The sequence below is a fragment of the Salarias fasciatus genome, chromosome 16, assembly GCF_902148845.1.
Source record: "Salarias fasciatus chromosome 16, fSalaFa1.1, whole genome shotgun sequence".
NCBI classification, from domain to species: domain Eukaryota; kingdom Metazoa; phylum Chordata; class Actinopteri; order Blenniiformes; family Blenniidae; genus Salarias; species Salarias fasciatus.
In genome coordinates this window covers 32,127,352-32,143,121 of record NC_043760.1, presented here as the reverse complement: position 1 = coordinate 32,143,121, position 15,770 = coordinate 32,127,352, and the positions used below count along the sequence as shown (strand labels likewise).

At 45.6% G+C, this 15,770-nt stretch overlaps 1 protein-coding gene across 2 annotated transcripts; it reads left to right on the top strand.

Moving 5' to 3' along the window:
* The first annotated feature begins 1,601 nt into the window (after positions 1 to 1,601).
* On the top strand, positions 1,602 to 15,421 carry med14 (mediator complex subunit 14). Of its 2 annotated transcripts, XM_030111319.1 has the most exons (29): positions 1,602 to 2,024; positions 3,332 to 3,358; positions 3,453 to 3,558; positions 3,680 to 3,853; positions 3,963 to 4,092; positions 4,183 to 4,311; positions 4,431 to 4,538; positions 5,368 to 5,500; positions 5,656 to 5,806; positions 5,920 to 6,031; positions 6,213 to 6,338; positions 6,839 to 6,917; positions 7,572 to 7,731; positions 7,844 to 8,038; positions 8,358 to 8,492; positions 8,611 to 8,687; positions 8,776 to 8,936; positions 9,090 to 9,236; positions 9,369 to 9,613; positions 9,743 to 10,012; positions 11,380 to 11,623; positions 12,090 to 12,212; positions 12,421 to 12,597; positions 12,875 to 13,113; positions 13,194 to 13,373; positions 13,836 to 13,943; positions 14,212 to 14,337; positions 14,426 to 14,615; positions 14,699 to 15,421. In XM_030111319.1, exons 1-29 carry the CDS (start codon positions 1,849 to 1,851, stop codon positions 14,770 to 14,772), a joined length of 4,302 nt encoding a protein of 1,433 aa, XP_029967179.1. In that variant the 5' UTR covers positions 1,602 to 1,848; the 3' UTR covers positions 14,773 to 15,421. The 2 variants fall into 2 exon arrangements, with proteins under 2 accessions (XP_029967179.1, XP_029967180.1); XM_030111320.1 differs by lacking the exon at positions 12,090 to 12,212.
* Positions 15,422 to 15,770: the final 349 nt, after the last annotated feature.

The window sequence follows — 15,770 nt, the reverse complement described above, 5'->3', positions numbered from 1 at the left end:
AAGCGAAAGTGAATCAACAGAGTAAAGGACATTTTTAGTGAAACCCTTTGGCTTCTAAACAGCCTTTTTTATTGTTTGTCTCAGAGGTATGACACTTTCATTTCCAGGGCTTGCTGTTATTCTTCATGATAGTTCTTGGTGATTTGTCCCTTGTTGCACAAAAAAACCCAAAAAAACCCTAAAACCTCTGAAGCATTTCCTGAGGTTATTTATGGGATAAGTCACACTTTTACCCATTCCTTCCTGGTTTTTAGTGTTATCAAAGTGTGTTCATCTTTGTGATAGGTCTGTAATGTCGGCCAGTCATTCATGCCAAGAATAGGTTTGTTGAAGATATGACTCATGAGCAAAAACTGGTGATGATCACATTAACTGCTTTTCATCATGTAATAAACAAGTGGACGTTGGCAATGCACATGCTGATACTCCAGTGAAAGCCAGTTGCTGTATTGCAAGCATGATAGCATTTGCATGAATGCTATACTTTGAGAGTCAAAACAGTAATCAAACATCCAAAGAAAAGGTGGGTACTTTGGTAACATTGGTGTAGAGCATAAAAATGAACTAGAAAATGTAGAATTTTGGTCAATTTTACATCATTATCTTTTTAGTTGTAAGACAGAAAACCACACACATTAAGATTTATTACAACCAATTGTTGTGAAATTGATATTTTTCTATTTAATGGGAGGAAACAGGAGTGTCTGGAGAAATCTACACATGCACAGGGAGAAAATGCAGACTTGAGACAAAGTGGCCCCCATGGCTAACCCAGAACTATTGAGCTGTCTCACTAAGATGCAAAAGTAGAAAACACCAGGAGAATAGAATAGCTTTATAGTTATTTTATATCATCTGCAATTACAAGTTCTGCTCCTACTGTGCATCAGTTTAAAAGGTAAAAAAAGACAAGTTCTTCACATTATACAAAAAATATAATCAGAAAAAAATGGACTAATTGTAAACACAAGATAAATTGTAAGATAACATGGAATAGGATTGCATGAAGGAAATATTAAAACAATAAAGTCAATAGTCATTTATTGATCTGATGCACCTGGAGAAAAAAAAACAGCTCTATTTATAACTAATGCTCCATTCTTCTTCTTTGTTGTTTAGTTGGGTGCAGGTCATGGGGTGTACTGGACAGGTCATCGGTCCAGTCACAAGGCAAACACACACAGACAGCCACACACACTCACATTCAGGCCTAGGGACGCATGAGGGTCACCAAACAACCCAACATGCATGCATTTTGGACTGTAAGAAGAAACCAGAGTACCAGAAGATGCTTGGAAGAACATGCAAACTCCACACAGAAAGCCGGTGTTTTGAACCCAATACTTTCTTCTTGCCAACCTCTGGACCACTGTTTGGTACAATACCATAAATTGATTATTATTATTATTATTATTATTATTATTATTATTATTATTATTATTATTATTATTATTATTATCATCATCATCATCATTATTATTATTACCAGTACACGTCTTCTTCTGTCCGCTACAGCCTCTCGTCTCCCCTCCGGTTCCTCTCCCGCTCCTCTCCGGGTTTTCCGTCCCGCCGGTGCTGTATGCTAATCAATCCGACAGCAAAGATGGTGGCCGAGCGGCATTGAGACTCCGCCGTGATGAGTGACGAACTTTTGTGCATTTGCTGAGTTTTCTGCCAAGTTAGGACGCCAAAGTTCACACAGAAAAACAAGTCTGTTTTGAGAAATGTTGTGAGGCTGCGTAGAAAGTATTTCCGCCTGGAGGTAGCGAGTAATAACCCTTCATATAGCCATAGAGGCGCGGGATAGCGCGGAGTAACGAGCTAACTATCCCGTAGCGTCATTGTAAAATGGCTCCGGTGCAGATCGGGGCTGATGGGCAGCTCGTCCCGCTTGGCGGTCCGGTCGTTTCGGGACCTCAGCCACCACCACCCGGGACGCCGGCTACACAAGGGGTCCGACTCAGCCTGCTTATCGAGTTTCTCCTCCAGAGGACCTACCATGAAATCACCCTGCTGGCTGAGCTGTAAGTAACTGTTAGCATAGTAGGCCTCGAGGCTAACAGGCGGGCTAGCCTGCTAGTGTCTGTAAACTTAGAGCATCATCTGATTTCCTTCAGTCTAAATTACTCCCACAGCTCCACTAAGCTGTCAACATCTTGTTTTATTGGCGTTCATTGTGGGAAGGAGCTCAAACAAAGTAGACAGCAGTTGGTTGGGGAGCCTTTGTTGATTTTGGGGGGCGTGCAGGTAAACAGTATTAACACCTTCCATCCAGGTAGCAGACTTTCAGGTTCTTTAAAATGCATCAATACGAATCCAATTCATCACTTTAATGGCAATACAGCTCTGCAAATACTACTTGTCGTTTTGCTTTTAGCGCCAGTCCTAATCTATCTGTACTTATCAGGTTCTAACATATTAGAAAATGGCATCATCATCACTTAAGTGGAGGGAGGACTATGAAGCCTCTAGCAGACAGTGTGATCTGGTTTCTTCTGACTCTCATTATGCATAAAATGGAAATTGTTTCATTTATTGACCCTTGGGGAATATGATTTAGTTGCTGTCATTAACTATGAAGCATGTTTAAGGACATTTCCCAGACAGTTTTACTACGGTTGGAAGTCTAAAGAGACAGTGTAGCTTTCTACTGAACCGGTCAGTGCTGTTGTTAAGTCTGCAGAGGGCTGAAGCTAACCTGTTGATTGCTTGTCCTCATTTTTTGAGGTCACTTGAGGTCAGATGGTCCTTCCATCACTGGCTTTTCTTTTGATGGTTTCTTCTCATTTAAAGAGTTTTCCTTTCTGGCATTGCTCAAGTAGGAAGTCTTCATGTATCTGTTATATTTTTTGCACATGTTGCTTTTTTTTTAAAGAGTGCCCTGTAGTTTGTGTGCTCAGTTTGTTAAAAAGGTCAAAATAAAGCAGGAAAATCAGATTGCAAAATTGTTATAGTTTTGAATGATGGTGAATTACTTTGGTATCAGACTCCATCAAGGATATCTTCAATATATACTGAATGAAGGTGATCACCAATACCACCAATAATTTCAGCCAGTTGTCTCCTAATGGGAATTTCATTTTGAGCTTTATGTACCCAGTTGAACCTAAATGTTTAAGCTGCTTTTTACCAGCAGAAAGAAAGAATTGTACAATAAAACTACTAACCATTATGTCAAATTGCACATTTTTATTAATAAAACCCTTGTCAGTGTAATGAAGGCTAATTAAATTCAGAAAATGGGCATAACTGCAAAATTACAAGTTTGTCCAGTCATGCCTAAGGAACCCTGAATTATACTAACCGTGTTGTTATGTTTTCTTTCCTTCAGGCTCCCCAGGAAAACTGACATGGAGAGGTATGTTGAGTTATTATAAATATTCCTATTTTATGATATAAATTAATTCTTAAAGTAAGTAAGTTTTAACTTCTAAGTGTTACTGCTTTCACAGGAAAATTGAGATTGTCCAGTTTGCGAGTCGCACCAGGCAGCTGTTCGTACGCCTGTTGGCCCTCGTGAAGTGGGCGAGCAATGCAGGAAAAGTTGAGAAGTGTGCGGTATGTTGAGTTTATGTTTACAATTTAATCTCGAGTCACTGGACTGTCATGATAGGCTTCAAATAAACTCTGACATCTTTCTCTATTTTTTTATTTTATTTTATTTTTTTAATGTTTCCAGATGATCTCCAGCTTCCTGGACCAGCAGACCATCTTATTTGTGGACACAGCAGATCGACTAGCGTCGTTGGCCCGAGACGCCCTGGTTCATGCCCGTCTGCCCAGCTTCGCCATCCCCTTCGCCATCGACGTGCTCACCACAGGCTCATACCCTCGCTTGCCTACGTGCATTCGGGTAGGTTTTTTTCCTTCTTCTTTTCCATAACAGAGTTGCACAAAGAAACCTAATGATCAGATTCCTTATTTATGAAGGTAGCTCAGTCTATTCTGTGTTTGTGTTGCAGGATAAGATCATTCCTCCAGACCCCATCACCAAGGCAGAGAAGCAGACCACGTTAAGCCAGCTGAATCAGATTCTACGACACCGCCTTGTCACCACAGATTTACCCCCTCAGCTGGCAAATCTCACAGTCGGTAAGCAGTTTGTTTCAGCCCTTTATTATGTATTTACACATTAAGCTTTCCTCTTCATCTTATGCATGTTTCGCCCGTGTGTTTGTGTAGCTAATGGCCGTGTAAAGTTTCGAGTGGAGGGAGAGTTCGAGGCCACCTTGACCGTGATGGGTGACGACCCCGATATTCCCTGGAGGCTGCTGAAGTTGGAGATTCTCGTTGAGGATAAAGAAACCGGAGGTAATTACTGCGCTTTCTCAGTTGCTATCTGCTAATTTTACCTTTTTTAAACCCCGTCTGATTTGTCATTCTCTCTTCCCTCCCCCACTTCCTCACCCTGTCCAACCCTGCATCAACAGACGGTCGAGTTCTGGTCCATAGTCTGCAGGTGAACTTCATCCACGAGTTGGTCCAGGCGCGGCTCTGCGCGGATGAAAAGCCCCTGCAGGACATGTACAACTGCTTGCGTATCCTTTTAGTTAAACCGCTCTCAGTTTGCGTGTTTCCTGCCTGCAGCCACTTGGCGGTCGTCCCGGTGTGCTCTGAGCTGCTGCAGCGGGGCGGGAGTGTGTGTCGGAGCATATAGCGTATTGACTGGTCATGCAGACAAGTGCAGCATTCCAATGAGAAACACAGCTGCAGAATTGCATCCTCTTTTACCCCTTTAATTAATTCTCAAGTAACACAACAGCCTTTTGTTAAACACAAGGAGAGAGCAGCGATGTTCTTCCCTCAACCCGTCAGCCAGCCAGGTCAAGTGAGGTGCGTTGAGCTCAATATGAAGACGTTTGTGTCGGCGCAGTTGACATAAAGAAGTTTGCATTTTTGTGTTTGTGATTTTGTGCGTGAATCAAACATCTAAATAATATTTTCTTGTCAACAGCAAAACCAATTAAGCCAGCATTTGTTAAGTTAGACCTTAATTATGTCGCAGAGTATTTTGTCTGACATGCCGCTTAGTGTCACGAGTCTTTGATGGAATTGCACGCAGGGAGAGGAGCAACTGCTCGTTAGCATTCACGCTATCATCAATGTCCTTAATCAAGCATGCGAGCTGAGCACAACTGTGCTAATCACAATGCTAATCAGTACATCTCTGCCCTGCCTTTCCTCCACCGCTGTGTCAAAGAGCAGTCTGTGTGAAGCACAAATGCCCCTTTTACTGATGGTGTGTGTCCCGAGGATACGTATGTACGCGTCTGGTGAATTTTAATGGGAAGACGTGTACGGACTTCACCTCCACCCACCTGGACGGGTCTTTTCCCACACTGTTTTCTTTAACCGCAGTGTGTCCAGACTCCTTCTGCCTGTCGCTGCAGCTCGAGGTGCTCCACTCGCAGACTTTGATGCTGATCAGAGAGCGCTGGGGAGACCTGGTGCAGGAGGAGCGATACGTGCCTGCAAAATACCTCACGCTCGCTGTCTGGAAGTAAGACTTTATGAGCTGTCCTCGCAGCATGGACGGGAACATCATGTTCTCATAAAACGACCATAAACTGAATACAGAGTTCAAAATAGCAAAAAAATCTTCATGGGGTTATTTATCCATCTTCTTTCTGGTTTGCTTTCTCTTTCTCTCGCCAGCCAACAAGTTTTGGGAAGGAAAACGGGTACAGCGTCAGTACATAAAGTCACCATTAAGATTGATGAATCAGATGGATCGAAGCCATTACAGATCTCCCATGAGCCTCCTCTCCCTGCCTGTGACTCCAAATTAATGGAGAGAGCAATGAAGGTGAGGCACACGAAAGTTGTTTTTCAACGAAACACAAAGCAGGGCCGATTTTTCTCATGAAAAGTTACTAAACAATCTAATAACATTTGCTTCTTTTCTCGTTTGTTGTTTAGATTGATCACCTGTCAGTGGAGAAACTTTTGATCGACAGCGTGCACGCCCGATCCAATCAGAAGCTACAGGAACTGAAGGCCATACTTAAAACCAGCAATCCCAGTGACAACTGTGTGTATTCACTCCTCTGTTGTTTACACAGCCTGTATGCATTTAGCAGTGGATGTGTCTTCCAGCATATGAACGGATTATCGAACCTCATTGTTTTGCGTTCTAGAAAGCTCAATTTTAACTCTTAAAAGGCACAGAATTTATTTTTTTGTTTTTTTCTTTTTCCTCCTCTCTTTCTCAGCATTCATCGAGACAGCTTTACCCACACTCATTATTCCCATACTGGAGCCCTGCGGACGTTCAGAGTGCCTACACATTTTTGTTGACTTGCACTCTGGCATGTTTCAGCCCATGCTGTATGGATTAGGTAAGCCTGAGAAAAACCCTCCTGACTTTTGTTGTTGCGTGTTTGATCACTGTGCTGTGCTAATGAACCGAAGGGAGTCAGCAGTTGGGATATTTATGGCATTCTGGTTCTCCTTGAAATGCTGAGTTTGTTTACAGGATTGAGAAACTGACTTTTTAAGGAGCCACCTCATCAAGGTCGTAATCATTCGAACTGCAAATATTTAGAGGACTCTGAGTTAAATATAGATTTTTATATGGTCGTACACACTTAGTCCCGCGTCATGTTTTTATGAATATTCATACAGAGCTGTCCCGTGAACAGTCTTGCCGTAGATGTCTTATATTCAGACATGCAGAGATGTGATAAACTGGGAAGCTGCAAACTTTGAATACGAGACAAATGCAAGGCAGCATAAATAATCCCTGCTCATTGATAGTGTGCATTTTATCCATTTTGCTGTCGACTGCTTTATCTGCTCAGCTCTGTGAACATAAAGCCTGGTGGTGTTCTCTCTGCAGATCAGTCCATGCTGGATGACATTGAGAAGACCATCAACGACGACATGAAGCGCATCACGTCTTGGCTTCAACAACTGAAGTGAGTCCTCCTGTCTGGTATCCGATGAGCCATAGCAATATGACCACTGACAGCTGAACTTATCGCTTCAGAGATCTTAAGCAGCGAGTGAACAGTTTGTCGTTAAATGTCATGTTTTAGAAGCAAGAGAAATGGACCGGTGTCAGGATGTGAGGGAGTGGGATTAGGATCAAATTAGCCTGAACACTTAATCTCCTGTCGTCTGTATGGAGATCAGATCAGCAAAGAGGGATGGCATGCAGAGGAAAAGAAAATAAGTACACAATATGGAATAATGCATATGAAAAATTAAACGCAACACATACCTGGTATTATATACAAACTGAATTATAGGATGGACTTTTCCCAGCATGATCATGTTTTATGGCTTTTCAGTGTTTTTGTTGAAAGCAGTTCAGTAGATAACAGAAGTAGGTAGTAACAAGTCAACAGTCGGTCTGATGCCTCGAGCCTCTCCAGCCTGACTGATTACAGCCAGTAGCATCACTTGGCTGAGGAGCCGAGATGAGGGTGTTGAGACGAGTTTCCCGTGCCGTGTGAGTCTTGCACCAGTGAGCAGTGTTACGGCAGTGAGCATGAGTTATGAGCCCGGCACCTCTTCTGCACCTTAGCTTTCATGAAGAGGCTCAGTTTTCCCTCTCCCCTCCGCCGCAGGTTCTGGTTGGGGGAGCAGCGGTGTCGACAGTCAGTGAAACACCTCCCCACTGTGTGCACTGATATCCTTCACCTCTCCAACTCGGCTTCTCACCCCGTTGGCAGCCTGTCCAAACACAAGCTCTTCATCAAACTGACACGTCTTCCACAGTACTACATTGTGAGTTCTGGAGCCGGCATGTGGCTGCACTAAACTGGCTTTTGGAAAAGTGATATTTTTATGTTCTCCCTCTCATGGTGTTTTTCCATTTGCTTTTTTTTTTTATTTATAGGTGGTGGAAATGCTGGAAGTGCCTGGCAGTCCCATCGCATTGGAGTACAAGTACTCCTTCCTGTCGGTGTCTCAGCTGGAGGGAGACGATGGACCCATGTGTGCACAGCTTCTGCAGCATTTTAAACCCAACCTGGAACATCTTGTGCAGGACACGACAGCGGGGAGAGGGGTCCGAGCTGGGGCTAAGAGAAAGGTAGTTCACCCAGCACTTGTAAAACAGTTTTAAAACATTGGTTTTTACCATTTTAGTTTTGACTTGATCACTGAGGCGTTGTCCCACCATGCATCACAGAAGTCCTCCTACACTATGCTCAACTCTTTCAGATTTCACATTCCTTCACTTCTTAACACATTTACAGACTTGCACTCAGGAGGATGAAGTGAAAAGTAATGCAATCAGATGAAGTAATTTGAACTGTTTTATGTGTTCATTTTTCAAAGCACATGACAATGAGTGTGTGTGTCTGTTGCGTAAATGATTGTTCAGCATATTTCTGTGTCTGGTTGCGCAGATTTCTGGAGATCAGGGAGACTCGGAGCCAAAAAAGCCAAAGCGGTCTGGGGAAATGTGTGCCTTCAACAAAGTGCTGGCTCACCTCGTGGCGATGTGCGACACCAACATGCCTTTCATTGGCCTAAGGACAGAGGTAGCACACTGTCCTCAGACGGACCCAAATCCTTTCTGTTGTCTCGATGAAAAATAATCTCCGTCGTGTGTGTTTTGGCTAACTCTGCATGTCCTTCTGGGTTTTTTTTTTTTTTTAGCTTTCCAACATGGAAATTCCAAATCAGGGTGTCCAAGTAGAGGGAGACCGCAGCAGTCATGCAATACGTTTACTGAAGTAAGACTCACATTTGTTCACGCACACAAATCTTCTGACTATTGCGCCGTAGACGACTGCCGTGACCCCCGCTGGTTTCATTTTGCAGGATTCCTCAGTGTAAAGGTGTTGGAGAGGAGACCAGGAGAGCTTTGGAGCGATCGCTGCTCGACTGCACATTCCGCCTGCAGGGCAGGAACAACAGAACCTGGGTGGCCGAACTGGTTCTGGCCAACTGCCCGCTCAACAGCACTCACAGCAAGGAACAAGGTGCACTGGATCTACGCAGCGTTATTTATTTGAACTTAATTCATCCTGAAAATATTTCAGGGAAAAGTTCAATTCAGGGGTGTTTTCCAGAACGAGGAGTGAAGAACTCTTCAGGCTCTCAGTGTGTTGAGTTTGACCTGTCTCCTCTCGTAGCCTCCACGCGACACGTGTACCTGACCTATGAGAACCCGCTGTCCGAGCCGGTGGGCGGCCGAAAGGTTGTGGAGATGTTCCTCAACGACTGGAACGCCATCAGTCAGCTCTACCAGTGTGTTCTCAATTTCTCCCGTGCCCTGCCAGGTACGTCTTCCCTTTGAAATCTAATGACTGGATCAACTGTTTTTAGGTGAACGTAACACAGGTGTCACCATGTTTAAAATTTTAATAGAACCTGAAGTTTAAATGTGAAATGTCGTGGTTTCTTACCTCCAGAGATGCCGTCTTACCTGAGCCTGTTCTCGGAGGTGCGGCTCTATAACTACCGTAAGCTGGTGCTGTGCTACGGCAGCACCAAGGGGAGCTCCGTCACCATCCAGTGGAACTCCAACAGCCAGCGGTTCCACCTCTCCCTGGGCACCGTGGGGCCAAACTCGGGCTGCTCCAACTGCCACAACATCATCCTCCACCAGCTCCAGGAGATGTTCAACAAAGGCCCAAATGTGATGCAGCTGCTGCAGGTACGTTGAGCCGAGCGATGGACATGCAGCAGGAGAACTGTGTGCACCTCGTTCAGCTTCCAGGGTTTGTTCTGAATGAATCGGTGGTTCCTGTTTGATACGAGTTGGATTTCTGGTTTTTTCCTCCAGGTGCTTTTTGACACGCAGGCTCCCCTGAATGCAATCAACAAGCTGCCGACCGTGCCCATGCTGGGCCTCACCCAGCGCACCAACACCGCCTACCAGTGCTTCTCCATCCTGCCCCAGTCCCCGACTCACATCCGCCTGGCATTCAGGAACATCTACTGCATCGACATCTACTGCCGCAGCCGCGGCGTGGTCGCAATCAGGGACGGCGCCTACAGCCTCTTTGACAACACCAAGATCGTGGAGGGCTTCTATCCTGCTCCCGGACTCAAGGTGAGCCGGCATCACGGGATAGAAAGCATGTCAGGAAACCGACGCCACGTGGTGGAAGCTTATTTTACTGCCACTCAAACATTTTCCTCCTTTACACTTCAATCCAAGCTCATTTTAAGGTCACTAGTCCACCTCAGAGGAGGATACACTCCTCATGAACTGAGAAGATTTTCATTTCCAGGGCTGCCAGAAAAAAAAAAACTAAACAAAAAAAACAACGCGTCATTCTTTTCTGTCAGCCGTAGTTTTGGAGTATTTTTACTCGACACCTGATGTCAGGTTGTCACGACTTTGAAGTGGGCTTGGAGCATGAAAAACAAACACACCACACATGTTAGCTTATTTTATACCGTCTCTTCCCTGGAGTTCTGCATGTAGAAGAGAAATGCACAGTTCAGTAATACAGCTGTGGGAATCTTTTCATTTGACTGTCAAAAAGGCATTAAACCCTTGGGTTTGGAAGTTTTTAGCAAGCTCTATGTCCAATCTAAATATATCTACATAATGCAGATTAGCTGTGGACGGATTGCTTTGGAAGCATGTTCACTCCTAAAATAGGAATATGTATGTCAATGTCTCCATCCACAGCACAAAGTGGCAGCACTATAACAAGTGCTTAGTTTTCATTAAAAGTAGACATGTTCCTAATACTAATTTCATGAGTTTTTCTTTTTTTTTTTTTTTCAATTTAATTTCCAAACAATATTTGACGTTCCTCCATCTTCCAGGAGAAGAGACGACCAGAGTTTGAGAGTCTCTGTGATAATTGTTTTTATAGATGTGTTGAATATTTAATGTCCTTTCTGCTGACTCCCTGACCTTCCTTTAGTGTGTGTTAGGTTGACTGATACGACCTGTCACTGTGTTTTTATAGGAACATTTTATAAAGTTACATTGAAAAAAGATATTCTGTAGTGGTTTGTTGAAAACTGTTTTATGTGTAGCCACGTTTTCATTCCCTCATCTTTCTTCATGACATGCATTTTCTATTTAGGAGTTGCCTCAATGTCAGATGTAAAAATTAGATTTTTTTTATGTTGTACTGATTTAGACTGTTGTGACTTGGCAAATGAAGATTATTAAAGTAAATACGGAATAGTTTTAAATGTCTATTTTGCACTTCAATGATTTTTTTTGTTTCCGCCAGACCTTTGACTGCAGCAGCATCTTAAATTATTCCAGATTTAGCATAAAGTGAATAATCCTTGATTACCATCCTTGTATCACCTCACCTTTGTTTGTTGTTATAAAAACTCCAGAGTAAGACTTCATTTTGAGAATATTTATTTCATGAAACAGTTTTACAGCTTTCACATTTTTTCCCATCACATCAGCTGCAGTCTGAACTGATGTTTCCCCTTTTCCAGACCTTCCTCAACATGTTCGTGGACAGCAACCAGGACGCTCGCAGACGCTCGGTCAACGAAGACGACAACCCGCCGTCGCCGGTGGACGTGATGGAGGGTCTGATCAACCAGCTGCCGGCTCAGCAGCCTCCGCAGGCCATGAGGGGCGGGGCTGGAGGCGTCTATCCTCCCCTCACCTCCCCGCCACCCAACTACCACCCCAACGTCACCCCGTCCCCGTCCATGATGCCCACCCAGTCCCCAGGTGTGTGTGTGTGTGTGTATGTGTGTGTGTAGCGATGCCTGGGTGAGCGTCCGTCACTCTGCACTGCTGGAGTCGTCTCGCCTTGTCGAGGCGTCTCTCGGCACCACAGGTTTTATTTATTTTTTTTTTTTGTCACGTCGCTGTCATCGGCATCCCTGCAGCCCGCTGTGTGTGTTGCTGTGTGTGCAGCCACGTGTGCCCATTTTTTCAGTTTGCCGAGCCATGCGATCAGTGATGTTCCTCATGCCACGTGCACACGCCTCACAGGCGACGGGGAACAGAGCATGCGTTTAGTCATCCCCCCCCCTTCCACGTTCTCCTCCATCTCCAGCCCGCCAGCCAGCGTCCGCAGTTCCTCCGCCCGGCTTTAGCTTGTGTGTGCGTGTGCATGTGTGTGTGTGAGACATCAGAACCTGTCGCCCTCGGAGTCTGACGAGCTCTTTGACGTGTGTGTATGTGTGTACAGGGAACATCCATGCCTCTGGCTCCCCTAGTGGAGCTCTGAGGGCCCCCTCTCCCTTTGGGCCCACCCCATCTCCGTCTTCTCTGGGCATAGCCATGGGCCAGACCAGCTTTGCCAGTCCCCACGGTAAGCGGCTGGCCCGGTCTTCTGGGTCGAGGCTGCGACGGGCTGAACCGAACTCCTGCAGCAGGCACCTCTGAGCTGCAGACGAGAGCCGGCTTCAGGGAAATAGCCTCTAAAGCGCGGGCACTCAGTGGAGCATGCATCTGGCTGGTGTTACTGACGCCTGGGAGGACTGGATCAGTGTTTGATGACTGACTCTGACTCGCGACAGGTGCTCTGGACCCCAGCTCTCCGTACGCCATGGTGTCTCCCAGCCACAGGGTCCAGTGGCCGGGCTCGCCGCAGGTCTCAGGACCTTCTCCCGGGGCGCGGATCCACGGCATGTCTCCCGGAAACCCTTCGCTGCACTCGCCTATTCCTGACCCTCATTCACCACGTGCTGGGACCAGTAAGTACTCCGCACAGCTCTTTTATTCTTCATTCCCAAGCTGATACTGAAACTGAAAAGTGGGTTTTCCCCCAGCGTATTGCAAGTATTTTATGTTCTGTGTTGTGCGTCTGACTCATGTATTCCATTACAGGGATGGATGTGCACAGTCTGTAGTCCCACTACTGTTAAACTGCGGCGTTCTCTCACTAATAGAACCCACCCTCAGCTAATGCAGCCACCGCTTTCTATTGTTGAGAGCTCCATGTTCACTTTTTGTCTCTGTTTTTGATTCAAGGTTCCCAAATCATGCCCACCAGTATGCCTCCACCCCGCAAGCTACCTCAGCGCCCCTGGGCCGCCTCCATTCCCACCATCCTCACCCACAATGCCTTGCACGTGCTCCTGCTCCCCTCGCCCACCCCCTGCCTGGTGCCGGGCCTGGCGGGAAGCTACCTCTGCTCGCCGCTGGAGCGCTTTCTGGGCTCGGTCATCATGAGACGCCACCTCCAGAGGATCATCCAGCAGGAGGCCAGCGTGAGTGCCACAGGCGGCGTCTCGGACTTGTAGTGCTCGATAACCCGTTGACCACCTGTAATCTGTCACCCGTCCTGCAGTTAACCATCGTGAACTCCAATGAGCCTGGAGTGATCATGTTCAAGACCGACGTGCTCAAATGCAGAGTGGCTCTGAACCCAAAGAACTACCAGACGCTGCAGCTCAAAGTCACTCCGGAGAACACGGGTCCCTGGTCCCAGGAGGAGCTCCAGGTGCTGGAGAGGTTCTTTGAGACCCGGGTAAGTCAGAGCTGCTTGTGTATTTCTGTTTAGCTGCAGCGAAATCTGATCTTTGAAAAACATTTATCTGAAAGCTTAAAAGAAAACCAAGACTGAAAATGATGATTTATGTACATTCTAAAAAATATCTTTCAGTGCAGTGTGTCTGCAATTGTATAAGAGAACAAATAGTGTGAAGCTTCTGTGCTTTGATCCTGATGGTTTTTTCTTTAGAACAGGACAGTGTTGCTTTATGTGCTCCACTCTCACTGAAGCAGTCTGACCCCCAGTGGACAGATCGAGAACAGCAGTTATTTTTCATAGGAAATCAAAACTATTTTTGTTTCACAAGGGCGACTTACCAGGCTGAGCTTAATCCTTTTAGGCGCCACATGTTTCACACCCCTCATGCCTTTGGGACCCTTGATAAAAACATTTGCATCACAGGTCTGATTGATGGCGATCATTTGTTGTGTTTTCCAGGTTGCCGGTCCTCCCTTTAAATACAACACTCTGAATGCCTTCACAAAGCTGCTGGGAGCGCCCACAAACATCCTCCGGGACTGCGTGCGCATCATGAAGCTGGAGCTGGTGGGTAGCCGTTTGTTTTGAATCAGCGTGCGATTAATGGAAGCCCAGTTAGATGTTCTGAGGAAGATTTTAATGAACCAAGAAGAGTAACATAGCAGGTCAGTGTCAGCTCCAGTAAGTGACAGTCAGTGGAGCTAGTTAAAGGATGAGTGCTCTGATGTGGTTCGGGATAGTGCTTCTCTATGTTACTGTTCTAATACGTGTCTCCTCACTCTTTTGAAAGACCTTAATGAACCGAATTTCTCTCCCTTCTGTACTTTATGTGTAGTTCCCTGACCAGGCTGGACAGTTGAAGTGGAACGTCCAGTTCTGTCTCACCATACCTCCCAGTGCTCCTCCCATCGCTCCTCCGGGAACCATTGCCGTTGTGCTCAAGTCCAAGATGCTTTTCTTTGTAAGAGCTGTCAGAATCAGCCCCAGCAGGTGTGGTGAACCGGTGAAACGACCCTGACGCTCTGTGTTTGATCTGCTTTGCTGCACAGCTGCAGCTGACCCAGCGCATCCCGGTCCCCCAGGAGCCGGTGAGCATCATCGTGCCCATCGTGTACGACATGGCCACGGGCCTGACCCAGCAGGCGGACATCCCCAGGCAGCCCAGCTCCTCGGGGGCCGCGGCTCTCATGGTCTCCAATATCCTCAAGAGGTTTAATGAGCTGCACCCTGCCAGACCGGGTGAGACTCTGCACTCTTTATCAAAATACATTTTCTGCGTAAACCCTTTGCATACGCTGACGGTCTTCTGTCTCCCCTCGCAGGCGAATGCACCATATTTGCATCTGTTCACGAGCTGATGGCGAACCTCACGCTGCCCCCCGGCACCCGCCAGTAAAAGCGAACAATCGGTGCTGAGACTCGGCCGCAGACGGGGGACCGATCGCTCTGCCGAGAAGCTGGTCTACGCATGTTTGAATGTGGCATGCATGCTGTCTGCTTCACCTGCTGGACCCATGCACAGCTGCTGTGGAGGAGAGAGAGAAGCCTGCAGCCGAGGACCGTCGTCACAGAAGGTTTCCTGAGCAGGACGCTTTCAGGACACCAGATTCTAAAGAATATCAATATTATTTTTTGCTTTCAGGTGCACTTGTAAACAGAAATATCTATTGTTTTACTGTTGTTTACAAAAATATGTACATTGTTGTATATTTGATTGTTAAAAGAAATCAGGTGAGTTAAATTTTTTGCTAGAGCCACGTCTTCTGCTCCTCTTTTCCTTCCTTTTGTAAAAGCCACACTGGTAAAACTAGTATGAGATATTATCCTTAGCACACTATTTAACTGTCTTCTTGCCTTTACTTTGTCAATACCTCCGCATTGTTAATTCAGACTTTGACTTGGGATACTGTAAAACTGTGATAAACTTTATAAGCCAGTGGTATTTTATTAAGATGCGTTTTGAGTCCCAATTTGAAGGATTCATGACACCTTGTCCGACTTTGCTATTTAATAAACCAAGGTTAGGTTTGGTTTCTTCAACTTTGTGCCGTGTTAATGATGATGTTGCTTCTAGATTAGAAACATCAGTGATACACAAAAAGTAACAGCTTCAATAATTCAAGACAGCAGGAACAGAAATATTAAGTAAAGTATAAGTTACTGCTTCAACTTTTCACTTTTCGTAACACCAGTTGCATCTCAAGTCTCCCTCACAATGGAATGATTTTTTTCTTTGTCGTCTCATCCATATGGGTGAATATTGATACAGGTTTGGAAGCAGCACAACTAAATCCCTCAAGCTATTTTTTTTTAATGGTTTGGTTCCCTGAAGAATCTTTATCTGCATCGGATTTTTTTATCTGAAGATTTAATACGGCATTTGGATTTCAGCGC

Coding starts and splice junctions, on each gene's coding strand:
- med14 (XM_030111319.1), top strand. CDS start 1,849: ATGGCTCCGGTGCAGATCGGGGCTGATGGGCAGCTCGTCCCGCTTGGC. Junction 5,501..5,655: donor CTCACGCTCGCTGTCTGGAA/GTAAGACTTTAT, acceptor TTCTCTCGCCAG/CCAACAAGTTTTGGGAAGGA. Junction 6,339..6,838: donor GCCCATGCTGTATGGATTAG/GTAAGCCTGAGA, acceptor TTCTCTCTGCAG/ATCAGTCCATGCTGGATGAC.